The 13,973-nt window shown below is 37.9% G+C and overlaps 1 protein-coding gene across 1 annotated transcript in view; it reads left to right on the plus strand.

The window, feature by feature from the left end:
* The window catches only part of RORB (RAR related orphan receptor B), a 211,828-nt gene that overhangs the window by 148,719 nt on the left and 49,136 nt on the right, over window positions 1-13,973 (plus strand). Inside the window, exons 2-3 of the mRNA XM_027549474.1 lie at window positions 6,837-6,922; window positions 12,019-12,160. Coding sequence (XP_027405275.1) covers window positions 6,837-6,922; window positions 12,019-12,160 — 228 coding nt within the window. The remainder of the gene's footprint in view (window positions 1-6,836; window positions 6,923-12,018; window positions 12,161-13,973) is intronic.

Raw genomic sequence — 13,973 nt, forward strand, 5'->3', positions numbered from 1 at the left:
CTAAGAGCAAGTCCACAGGAGAGGGAGAACACACCACCACTCAGTGTTACAACACGCAAAAGATGCAGGCACAGCCGACAGTCGTTAAATCTGCAAAAGAACCTGAGAAATGAACACTGGGTATGCATTACAGTAATGCGGGATGTTTCTGGGAATACACATACACTGGCTTTTCTTTCTTCTGCCTTGTCAATTAATGACCAGTGTTTTTTGTAACTAATCCTTCAATTGTCCTACTGCCTTTTGAACAAAAGAGAAATGCCTAAAAGACAATAGCAGAATCTGCTTTCCCAGAATCCTGTGTAGTTTTTAATTTCCCATAATGTCAGGGAAATTAAAAATTCTATCAGTTCTCATAGTACCTACAACTGTAGTTACCTGGACATCATAGAACATTTGTTCTCAAACTTGAATGCTGTTCTGGAAGCTTGTTACAAAGCAAATTCTGTTGCAATTGGCCCGGGCAAGTCTTGATAGTCTGCATTTCTAACATGCTCCAGGTCCTTCCACTGGTCTACAGACCCCACTGTGAGTGGGCATGGGACACTTTAGCTGTATATTTACAGCTGGACACAATTAGCTGCTTTCAATCTGAATGATGTCAGGTCCTACACACACATTAGCTCATTATAATTAAAACTTTGACAGGACAAGATGTACTTAATGGAAATTAATTGAAACCACTATGACTTATAAAAGTGATTTGCTTTGCTTCCAAGGCGATATTTAACTTTTTATCAATAACGCTACTAATAATAATACTAATTTCTTTCTTCGTTCTTTGTTGGTCTCGTTCTCTCTTGTTTCACTCTTCTGGGGAGTCTGAGGGCAAGTAGCTCTTCAAGGATAAGTGCTCAAATGCAAAAGATAAATCAACTTCCTTCATGATAATCCTATAAATTATGCCTTTGAAAAAAATCACTTTTTGCCATTATCATATGATAGTAAGGTTTTTGTAACTCTAGCTTCAGTGATATACAGTTTAGAGAAATACAGTGATATAAAAGTAAATGTCATCTTTAGATCATTCAAAAGCTGTCTGTCAACTGAATGGAACTGAGGGCTCACAGAGACCACCACGCAGAATATACAGAGAAGAGCTTGAGAAGAAAGAGGAACCCCGATGCTGAGAGATGTGAGGGCATTCCAGTAGGAACTAAAGTACACTGAATTTCACGCACTGTATTTGGTATTTTAGCAGGATGCTGGGATTAAGATGCTGTGTGCCCTGATGAGATAAATGAGAACACAAACCTGATCTACTATCAGGAATCTCTTCAAATCACCACATAGCATGATGCAAAGACAAAAGCTCAAAGGCTTTTACTCTCTTCCTGAGGGTGTCATTTGTCTACACTTTCATCCCACCCCAATCTTCAGGCTGTTTTCTGATAAATCAAAGTTACAGTGGAACCAGATTTCAGGAATACCAGCTTCATCTTTGGGGATTGTTGCTATCTGATAGCAGAAAGTTTTGTACCTATTAGAGGTAAATACTTAATCTGCCAGTGAGAGAGAAAAAGAGTACAAACAGGGATTTTAATTCAGATTGGCCACATATGATAGATGAGATATAATTTGAGTAGGAGATACAACTTGGGCTACTGAGACCATCTGCAAAAAGATTTTTAACCAAAATGGTCATCTTTATTGGAAATTTTTACATATGCAAATTGGGCTTCACTCAGGCATTAAGAGTTCTTCCTGCACTGTCCAATTTTAACATAACTGTAAAATTCTGGGAACCAGGATCTGACAGGCAAACCTAGTGTCCAGGACTGCAAGTTATCATAGCCTGGGTAGATGATTCTTATTTCCCTTAAGAAAACAAAAGATGCTGCAAGTATAGCCCCCAAATGAAAGCCAGAAAATACAGAGAGAATTACGGGTCACTCCTTAGTATTCTCAGATTCTGGCCTTATCCCAAGATTTTACTTCCTTTGCCGATGGTTTATGTGCTACAAAGAATACCTTGTTAATAATTTGATTCATTTAATTCTCAGTGGGAGTCTTTTATCATATCAGAATCACCTGGGGGCCTTTTTCAAAATACATACCCACTCCAATCTTGAGAGATTTTTATTTCTTCTCCTCATCCCAAATACAGAAAATCAGTATTACTTAAAGCCTCTTTCATAAAAGGGCATGTTAAATCTGTTGGTTGTATTGAAAGAAAAAAATTAGGACTAACTGCTTTAAAGAGTAAGAAAAATTCTCTTTCAGGGTCCATAGAAAATATTTAAAAAGAAGTATGACCTGGAGTCTGTCCTCAATGGATTTTAAATGCCCAGAATATAAAAATGGCTGGGTTGAGGTATAAGAGTTGGCATGGTAGAAAGGAATGCCACAGGAGTACACACAGTAAAAAATGTTGCCTCCAAACAGAGAGTACCTAAAAGGCCCATTATCACTATGATTCCTGATGGATGCTTTTAACAGTTAAGGTATTTTGATGTATTAAAGTGATTCATTTTTCTAGTTAATTCATTAGCCTGGATTAGTTTATTTAACCTTAATACCTGGTATTACAGCAGGGGCTTCTGAAGGAGAAGAACTAAAGATATGTACATTTTGAGAAGCAGGAAGAATGAAAAGCATGGTGACTTTGAGTGATGTTGCGGTAAGGCTCCCTAGGAAGGACCCTCAGGAGTATGCCAGGGTGAGAACTGCCGTCTTCAAAAAGGGAGACAAATCTGGATTACTACTCGATTGTTGAATAGGGTTTGCCTGCCAACTCAGGGGATATTAAGTTAGTTGTACATCATAAATTATTCTAATATGAAGTAAAACATAAAATTATATAACATCTCCCCTGGCATTCTTTTGCACTATAAGAATATCATTTCCAAAGAAAAGATATAGGATCACTTTTATAAAGAAAAAAGTTTAATTGGTAAATAAAAATTAACTCTAATCTCCGCAAAGCTTTACCATAGAAAAATGTAAGTGAAAGGACAATATAAGAAATTGAAAACCTGATAAATGTGCATGTCTCAAGCCATCTCTCAGGGCATTTCAACCCCTCTAAATTTGTCTCTCAGAAGCTGCTGTTGAATTAATCCACAAATCCAGCAAAAGTATGGAAGTGAACTTCCTCCTCAGTCTCTATCACCATCATTGTCACAGCTGGTGAGGTCCAGGCCACCAAATCCTCCCTAGATATCCACTTTGAAACCATGATAAATAGTTTGTCATTAGATCTGCAGCCACTGCAAGAGAGTCACACAGGAAATGATGGCAAGTATAGCAGCAAGATGCTTAGAAATGGCAAACACTGAAGCAATGATCTGATGTGTTGTCCTAGTGTCTGAAATACCCTCCCATGGAGCTGTGCTTTATAAAACACATAGTGTGAACTATGAAGCTGTGGCTCCAAAGCAGTGCATTTTAAACGAGAGAAAAGGAGAAGGATTCATGCTTTAAATTATTGAAATTCACCTTCACCTATAAAAACCTCAGACGATCTATTCTACCATAGTAGATAAAAATGGTTGTAGGTTTTCCAAACTGGTAACTCCCTTCCCACATACAGCTTTACACAAATACACTTTTCAGGGACTTCTTTCTCTTTAAAAATACCGTTGAAATGTTTATGGTTCTTCAGGATTACATGTTGAGCTAGAATTATAAATATGTATAAATATGCAGATGCTCTATCGAATCATTCCTTATCCCATTTGTATTTCCGAAGTTGTGTAAGATAACCTTTGTGGCTTTCCAAAACATCTTCTCTCACCCCAGGGGGCAAATTACCTCTATTTTCATTTCCTTTAGAGTTAGATCATTTTATAATTAAGAACTTATTGAAGCAGATTCTCCCCACGTGTAAGTTACTCCCTGGGGAGTAATTTATGCAAAGAGTGCCTCTGACTTAATATCATATAAGCCTAACAACTGTACAATGGATACCTGGCATTTTTAGTCAGTTTTTCAATCACTGAAAAAAATCCGCAGTTGGAAATGTTACTCAAAAAAAAAAAAAAAAGTACAAATAACTTATAGTGTCATTCATTTGGGCTTTTTAATGGTAAGATTTTTAATAAAGGAATGTGTCTTATATTTTTTGTTCAAAAGCATCAGAAATACCAGCTAAGGATGATGTTTTTGATTGTGATGAAGACTGACATTTTGTAGCTCTTTATTATTTACAAGGTGAAAATAACTCATTTAATCCTCACAAATCTATGAAGTTTGTCAGCTAAACTTTTCTAAACCAAAAAACGAGATCAGAGTTGTTTTTTTTTTTTTCCCTTGGTCCAATCATTAACAGATTAGGGACTGGAATCCAGGGGAACAGAACAGAACAGAATGATATAAAATCTCACATTTTTTTCATGTCACAAAATTTTGAAAACAAATACTAGTTCATATATAAGAAGAGAAGGAAATAGAAATACTTAGTCTAGTAAGTTTTTTTTCTTTGCATTTGTCTCCTCTTCTGATATTTTTATTTTTATCTCTTTAACTGCTATATTTGAATAATATAGGAATTCAAAATTGTGTTTGTATTTTATCTTTGTGGGAGGCAGTGAAAGGGTTACTGAATGAACTATCAGGACAAGCAGCTAATTTCCATGTTTTTTTCCCAAGTCACCTTAAGAGCATCATTAATGACCTAAATCCTCAGTATTCTCATCTGAAAAATAGAGACATAACACTGAATTTTTTGCTTATAAAGATGATTTGAACTTATTCTGAAATATTTAATTTAAAAAATTTACTGTACTTCCCTAAAGCTAAGTATTTTTTAATACTTAAAGCTACATTATTTTTTAAAGTAGAATGGTAAGAAAAAGAGGGTTATGTCATTGCATATTTGTTTTGCATATTCAAGGGTGAGAAACTGCATGAAAGCATCCAAGTGGCAGATTGATGTATAAAGCATTTTGAAGCATACTTTGCATAATTATTTTAAATTGGGAGTGGGAATAGCAGATCTTCCTAGTGTGTATAATTTTAACAACACTGAGAATACTATCAGAGACATGGGAACTACTACATTCTAAATAAAGTTTATATCATGGATTCATCCATACCTCAAAGATGATGACTTAAAATCATCTTTCTAAGAGGTTCTATACGTGTTCTGTAAGACATGACACTAAATTGCACACGTGCAAAATGTAAATCCTATGCCCTACCATATTCCACAAAGGAATTGCCCTACCAACCACCCATTTATGTCAAGTCTTCTATTTAATCCTACACTGAAGGCTAGGAAGCTATAAGTCACCTTTGATTCTTCATCAGTTTCCACCTCTTTCATTTATCTTCTCACTTCTTCCATTGGTCTATCTTTCTATTTGCTGCTGCTTCTGCATTTATCCTGCTAGTAAGGTAATTCACGCTTTCAGCTCCTGACACCCAGGTTGGGAATTTTAATTGTCTTCCATTTGTTTCTGGTCAGCCTGCCAAACTTACCCTTCTAAAGTAACCAAACCACCACTTTTGCCATTTCTTCATTCATGTCTTTGATTCCTTATAGCCAGTGATGTCAGGCGAAAATTCTTCTGCCTGATCCCCAGGAACTTCATAATCTGATATCACTCCCTCTATCCAATTTTATGACCCAAGTTTCCATTAAAGCCAAGTTGCTTGTCTCAGTGATCATCAGCCACAATCATTCGGGGCCATCTCAGTTCCATCCTGCTTGCAGAAATACCTTTTGCCTCACACTTCCTACACAGTTTTCAAAATCAAAATATCTTTATCTCCAGTGAAATTGTTTCAGTCCTATTGAAGTGATAGTACCCACATGCTTTGGGCTTCCCAGGTGGCGCTAGTGGTAAAGAACCTGCCTGCCAGTGCAGGAGACTGAGAGACTCTGGTTTGACCACTGAGTCAGGAAGATCCCCTGCAGGAGGGCATGGCAGTATTCTTGTATTCTTGCTCCAGTATTCTTGCCTGGAGAATCCCATGGACAAAGGAGCCTGGTGGTCACAAAGAGATGGAGACAACTGAAGTGACTTAGCATGTACCCATATGCTTTATCATTTTTTCCTTGATATCTCCATGTATTAATTTTGGTTTATTGATTAGATAATTGGTGTCATTAGTATATCTTATGTCAACAGCCTTTATTATTTTAGTGGATATATAGATACTCAATAAATATTGGACAGATTCTTCGTTGGTATTTTCACAAGTAAACCTCCAGCCATTTAGTGTATGAAATCACCTCTACCCCTTCCAGTTTTGCTTTATTTGCTCATTTAAAATATCATTGAAAAAGGTAATGTGATCATTCTCAGTGACTTAAAGTTTGAAATACAAAAAGAAAACCAAAACCACAGGTTCAAGAGATTTTTAAGTCACACTACATGAAGTTTGAAAAGGAAAAAACAATGAAAGCAAAAGTTTAGAAAACTTCTAGTCCCCGGTTACATTTTCTAGGTTAAGGAAAACAAAACAAACAATGTGAATCGATGCCCTTTATTTAGAAAGGGATTCCCAGGTGACTCAGTGATAGAGAATCCCTCTGCCAAATACAGGAGACGCAGTAGACACAGGTTAGATCCATGAGTCGGGAAGATCCCCTGGAGGAGGAAATAGCAACCCACGTAAGTATTCTTACCTGGAAAATCCCATGGGCAGAGGAGCCTGGCAGGCTACAGTCTATGAGGTCACAGACTCAGACATGACTGGGGGACTGACAACCACCAGGTTACTTAGAAGAAGCTTAGGGAAGCCATTCAGGTAGAATAGATGACCCTACAGCCCGCCCACCCCGAACACTGAGTCTTCCACACTGAGTCATGGGAGAAGTGAGGAGGGAGATGGGAGGGTGAAAGGAAGACAACTCTGTAAGCTCAAAACTGTCTGTTTTCCCCTTTCAGCACAAATTGAAGTGATACCATGCAAAATTTGTGGCGATAAGTCCTCTGGGATCCACTACGGAGTCATCACGTGTGAAGGCTGCAAGGTACGGCACTAACAAGGCACAGCTGACAGCGTCTGTGCTGGCCTCAGGCGTCTGTGTGCTTCACGATGCAAGAGGTGACAGCTCTTGAAAGGCCTGCTAAAGGATTCTTATCCTGCTGCTGACACTCAGGAATTCTTGCTTGGTGGTGGGTGGGTTGATTTCCTGTTATTTGGCCTTTCACCTTTTTGTCATTGTCTAACTCATCAGGAGCTGCTTAGAAACGGATTGCTATTTAAAAGCCTCAGTTATTCACATGTACCAAAATATAAATACTGATGTGCTGTATTAACATCTTGTGTCCAGTAAACTCCAGCACATTTATATCAACATTAAAATTTAAAATAAAGATTATAAGTTAATGGGCCTGTATTTATTTATCTGCTTGAGAAAGCAGTCAAAGTAACATTTGCAATATGCTTGTGACTATCCTTTATTCTCATATTTCAGAAAAAAAAAAAAAAACTAGAAGTATGAAATCTTAAAAGTGGAGCAGATAACCTCTTGTCAGTTAAAAATAATCTGCCTCAATTTCATCAAAGAGGTCCTGAGTTATTAACAAGATTCTGTCATATGGCCAATATCACTGATCTAGTTCATGAGAGAACATGAACAAACTTTTTCTTTTTCATTCTCAGTCCAGTGTTCCCCTCCATGACAAATCCAACTAATTCTTCCAATTCCTATAAGCAAGGTGATTTTTAAAATCTTAAAACTGGAGGAATAGCAGTTAATATAGACTAATCCGAAATAAGAGAAATTTGAAATTTAAGAGTAAATGTTTAAATTCAATCCTTAGAAGGTAGGAAAGATGAGAGACTAAATATCAAGGGGAAATGAAAACAGTTCTACAACTAATTTAAAAGGGCACTGTGTAACCAGAACAAATGAAATGAAGCTATAGTCCAGGAAGGGAAATTGATAGACTGGCAAAGTTATTGGCAAAAGCAATTATATTTTCAATCAAAGATGCAAGCTGAATGAATCATTAATTTAAGGTCAGTAGAATGAAGGAGATGTGGCACAATCACAGATTCTAAGAACCACCCTTAATCTTATAAGACGTTCAGATATAAATGAAACAAAATGTACTGAAACTCAGATAGTCATGCTATGTGAAAAATTGGCAGTATCTTCATAACAGTCTCGAAGAAGTATAATTTCTGGAATTGAAACTGGGAGGAAAGGGGAAAAAAGGAATAAATGAAAATAAAGTCAGGAGAGGGAATGCAGAGGGGGAAGAATAACACAAATGTACTAACGCAGCAACATACCAACCTGCTTTAGAGGTGATAAACAATAATCCATATTTGAACATCATGAGATGTGCCTTTTATTCTGTTCTTCTGCAGGCCTATAATTCAGAATTGCATGCTATCCACCTTAATGTGCCTCAACTTATCTCATGAAATAATAAAGCAAAATTACAGATCAGCAATTTTTTTACTCTCTTAGAATAAGTTATTACTTCCTGCAAGCAGATAGACAATTTTCTTCATAGAAAGGAATAATTTGGGAATCAGACCCCTCTCCAGTGAAATCAACCCCACTGTGTTGGTTTATTATACAATTTTAAGAGCTCTGGTCTAGTTTACACACTATCCATGGAAAAAAAATAAAGGACTTCCCTGGTGACTCAGATGGTAAAGAATCTGCCTGCAATACCAGAGACCCAGGTTCAATCCCTGGGTTGGGAAGATACCCTAGAGAAGAGAATGGCAACCCACTCCAGTATTATTGCATGGAGAATTCCATAAACAGAGGAGCCTGACAGGACCCAGTCTATGGGGTCACAAAGAGTCAGACAGAACTGAGTGACTAACACCATCATCATGGAGATGGTGATTTTAGACCACTGTCAAAGTGGAAATGTTTTGTTTCATTGTTTACAGCTGGATTTAGAAAATGTCTGATTTCAAAATATGAATCTGTGGTCATGCTAAGGAGCTAAACAGTTTTAGGCAGTAATTTTTAAACTATTGAACTACTTAACAAATATATTCCAACAGGTTAATAGCCAAGAATGAGTGTTTAGGTTCCTGTCATCCTTTCTATTTAAAGAAGGAACCCAGATTCAAAGAACTTGTGTTGTTATTTTGAAGCATATTCTGAGGTTTTAGTCAAAATGACATTGTACATCACACAAAGTTTTTTATTTCATGGAAAAACCCACATTTGTAAATATGCTACATTTTTCTCCAAATAGCAAACTCAAGAAATTCTGCTCAGAATAAGATATCAATGTCAGCACATTTAGTATCAGTCTCTGAATTTTCATAATCCTGTTTTCAGGTCAACATAAGCAACCCACATTAAAAAACATCATTTCAGCATGTGCACTTGTTCAGATTCCTTTTCATTCAATAAAAATTTAAAACGAAATCTCCTTTTCATGCCAAAAACCTCATTTGCAATAATGAGCAACAGATAAGCAAGAAATGCCTTACAATTAATGTCAAATTGGCCTTAAATTAGGGCTGTAGCTGTGACTTCAAAAAAAAGTCTTTTCTGTCAACTCCTTTGCTAAGTGGCACTTAGAGTATCCACAGATAAAAACCGCACACTTTTTTTGTAAAATGTAAATTCCAAGTCATCTTTAATCAGGACCAATGGACTGAGGTTATGCTTTCTGACAGCTTTCACGGTAGATGAAGTACATCATTTCAATCCCTGGGGGCTTGGATGTGATCTCTTGTTTAAGGGCTCCATGAATTCTTTCAAACTGGACAGTTGGATATCTTATTTTGCCACCACTGGTCCATTAAATAAATAATACACTTGGAACTATGGGGGCAAAATTAGTCCTTGTTGTTGAATGGCTTGGGGCTTATAAATACAAAACCTTAGAGAGGAGATACTTGGCCACGCTTCATTTTCTGAGTTTTTCACAAGATTGGCCAAGCTCTCTGTTGCAGTGCTTTGCCAAGCCATATGGAAGCCCAAGACAAAAGGAAAATCGATAATTTTAATTCTGCTTTTATTTAAATTTTTGAGGGGTGTGCATTAATGTTGATTCTTAACATTTAAAATCAGTGTTAAAATATTTATTCTGAGTGCCACATCTTTGGGCAACCCTTAAATATGTGATCAGGATGGTTGCCTCACCACCCTCACCCTAGTCCCAGCCCTGCTCTATCCTCCCGTTGATAGTTGAGGAAACATGGAAGCTGTTTGACAGAAGAAGTCAGGTGTCCACTTCCAGACCTCTCAGCAAGATGGGCATCGTGGGCATTGGTCAGCCCTCCTGAACCTTTTCTAGGCTTCCTGCTTCCAAGAGACAATACTATAGGTTATCTTTTCCTGACATTTCTCTTGGTTAATCTATTTGTTTGTAGCACTTTGCACCTTTGCTGTTTTGCAATTTAAGAGCAAGGAGTGATGGGGAAAACATTAAATAGGTAAATGAAAGGGTGAAGGAAACTTTCGTATCTCTGGAGAAAATGTTTATTTAGGATTTTTGCTAAGATAACTAACATGGATTGTAGCCAAAGAATTAGACAAAATAAATAAATAAATAAACTCAGCTGGCTGTGGATTTATTTATAAGGGTGATGTATGGTCCAAGGCAGTTCATTTTGTACCAGAAAGACCTAAACTTACTTGCTTGAGGACCTCCTATTTCACTATAGTCTCAGACAGTAACCGGAATGGGTTAATTTTGACTCCATACTGGATCTACTTCTGTGGCTTTAGTATTTATTTTGCCCCTTTGTTATTAGAGGCATACATAATGGCCTGCCTCAGGGAGACACACCTTCCTCACCAACACCCCCCACCCTTGGGCCAGGGTGCCTTTGTTTGACTCACAGGAAGACAGCCTGACCCTGCCTGCCTGTGAAGGACTGGGACAGTCTTGAGTTCTTTGCTTGGGAAATGGCCACCAACATGGCTTGGCTCCGAAATTCACATTTGGGGGACCAGAATCACAGAGAACTGTGGCATGTTTGTTTATTGATATGACAGGAGATATTCCATTTTACACCACCCAAGAAATGACTGAAAGGAAGTGAAACTAACACATCTGCCTGTCTGAGGCTTGCCAGTCTAAGAGATAGCTGCAAGAATTAAATTGCCTTCTTACTTTGTTTCCTCACCTCCCCCCCATCTCTGATCCATAAAAGAATCTGGCATCCAGGCCCAACAGGATGGTTATTTCAAGATGCTACTCTACCGTCTTTTCTGTTAGCTGGCTTTCCAAATAAAGTTGTATTCCTTGCCTCAACACCTCGTCTCCTGGGTTTATTGGCCTATCTTGCTGCAAGCAGAGAGAGCTTGGACTCAGTAACTAGATCAAGCAGAGGGCATTCATTCAGCTTTTACTTATTGTTTATTTTTTTTAATTGGCAGTTTATAAACCATATTTCCTTTATTCAAAAGATGTGGTTGACTCTAAGGTACAGCATTGGTTAGAAATACAACCTTCCAGATACATTCTGGCCAAACACAAACATTTCCAAATGAATGAAAAAGCATCTGAAAAACTAAGAAGATAGTGGTATCTGTTGAACCCACACTCTCAATACCCCAAGTTCCTCACTCACACAGCCTTGACATAAGCCTGTGTTATTGTCCCAGGTGGTGCTAGTGGGAAAGAACCTGCCTGCCAGTGCAGGAGCCTAAGAGACATGTGTTCAATTCCTGAGTCAGGAAGATCCCCCGAAGGAGGGCATGGCAACCCACTCCAGTATTCTTGCCTTGAAGAATCCCATGAACAGAGGAGCCTGGTGGGCTATGTTCCGTAGAATCATAGAGTCAGACACAACTGAGCACGCACGCATTATCCCCAACAAGTTTTGCTGTATGTGACACTCTCCTCTGCCACTCTTTTCCCACCGCTCTCTGGAAGCAGGAACTCGGTTCTGTTTTACTTCACACAGAACAGCAAAGATGTCTTTAGTAAATATTAATGAATGAATGAATGAATGATACCTTCATATCTTGGCAGAGTCCAAGTTTTCTCCAACAGAAATGTCTGGAAGCTGTCCAAGGAGAGGTAGCCAAAGAGTTTTAAAAATTGAAGTCAGTTACTTTCACTGTAGTATATGTTAATGGTCCCTTCTCATAAATCTACCTCCCTCCCATTCTCTCTCTCCCTCTAGGGATTCTTTAGGAGAAGCCAGCAGAACAATGCCTCTTACTCCTGCCCGAGGCAGAGAAACTGTTTAATTGACAGAACCAACAGAAACCGTTGCCAACACTGCCGACTGCAGAAGTGTCTTGCTCTAGGAATGTCAAGAGATGGTAAGGCGTTGCCTTCCTGTTTCTTACTTAAAGGCTTTCAAATGGGTGCTTTGCTGGAATCTGTTTAAAGGGTTGGAAGAATTCTAGACAAAGAGAATTGGGGATCCAAAGTAAAGAAAGCTACATGCTGGCAGTGTATTACGAGGAAAAGTAAGAGCATATGAATATATAATTTTGCCTATGAGATAGGAAGAAAGGAAAGACTTTCCTGTATCTCACCGAACAACCTGTGCTAACTAGATTAGGTGAAAGGTGACCACTTGTCCAGGTTTCTCTGTGAATGAGGGATTTCCTGGGATGTGAGAGTTTCTGAGCTAAAACTGGAAAGTTCCAGGCAGACCTGGCCCACTTGGGTAAATCTGACTAGTGCACAAGTTGCTTATTATGTGGAGATGCTAAGGAACAAAACTTGCTTCTATAGGAAACCCAAAAGCTCCATTATGAATGTGGCCTACCCAGATGAAGATAGCAGAGGCTGTAGCAGAACTCCATGTCTTAGAAGGGTTGTGTACATGGTGTCCTTCTCAGAATAGACTCAAGTGCGCACTTTACCATCACACCCAACCCAAATGGGTGGCTTGGCACCTTCTTAGATTAATGAAGAGGACAAATAAGCTCACACAAAGAATTTCATCTAGCTTTGCCTCCATTTTTAAGTATTCAGCTAAACAAATTCTTTTCACTGACACTGGCCATAGCACTCCTATACTGGATTATGAACAGCCCTGAGTCCTGGGGTCATTTCTGTTTAGTTCCCACTGAATCCTCAGGATCTGGGTAAAAGCAGGCACCTAAGTGTTTGCTGAATGAATCATGAAACTATTTTTTATGTAGAGCCTGAGACCAGACAAAGTCCCTGATACTTATTCTCTTTATGTGAATCGTTGTGATTTCTGTGTCTCTGGTCACACTCCCTCTAATGAAGTTCAAGGTGGTATGGACCAAAAAAGGAAAAAGCAATATTTCTAGATTTTAAAGAAATTTAGCTAATTGCCTTCACTGTCTCTTAGTATAATGGGATTTTATAAGCTATTAAATAAATTCAGGGCTTTTAGTCATTTGGATACATTTAGCTCTGCTTACAAGATATCTAAACATATACACTGTTTACTTCTTAGCTTGCCTTCTCCAGATAGTTGCATCTTGATTTTTTCTTACCATTTCTCTAATTTCTAGCTCACCTAAATTTGCCTTGCACAAAAGTACACCAATAAGATATATTTGACTCAAAAAATTAAAATAATCTGATATTGAGTCCTTCAGTTTATAGGTAGATTCTAGAGCTACAGAGATTAAGTTTGCAAAAATTTTCCATTAGCCGATCTTTTTGTCTGTTTTTCTAAATTTGCTAATCACATACATTTACTCTGTAGGGTAAATTTGTAGCCCTGTGTACTTATACATTACTAAAGTGAAGAAAGTATAAGGTAGGGGTTAAATGATTTTTAGAATTTATTTAGTGAAATTCTGTGGGAATTTGAGTTGATGATTTTGTACTTCATTTTTATAATTTGAAAGTGGCATAATAATTGACAGCATCTGAAAAGCTCCATTAACAATTATACAGAGAGACTAACCCACTGAGAAACAGTGCTTCTTCCCACAATATAAGGAAGTATGTATTTGGAATGAGAGATCACGTTGGTGTGGGCTGGTGAGCAGAATCATGGACAAGGGATGGGTATTTGGTCCAAGGCAGATTTAGTGACATCAGCCTACAAAATCTAAGAGATTATCTGAATCTCACAACATAAAAGAAATATATTGGTAGGGGAAGGACTGCTTATGGATAGAGCCACAATTCCTTCTCAAG

This window comes from Bos indicus x Bos taurus, chromosome 8 (assembly GCF_003369695.1).
Source record: "Bos indicus x Bos taurus breed Angus x Brahman F1 hybrid chromosome 8, Bos_hybrid_MaternalHap_v2.0, whole genome shotgun sequence".
Classification (NCBI taxonomy): Eukaryota; Metazoa; Chordata; class Mammalia; order Artiodactyla; family Bovidae; genus Bos; species Bos indicus x Bos taurus.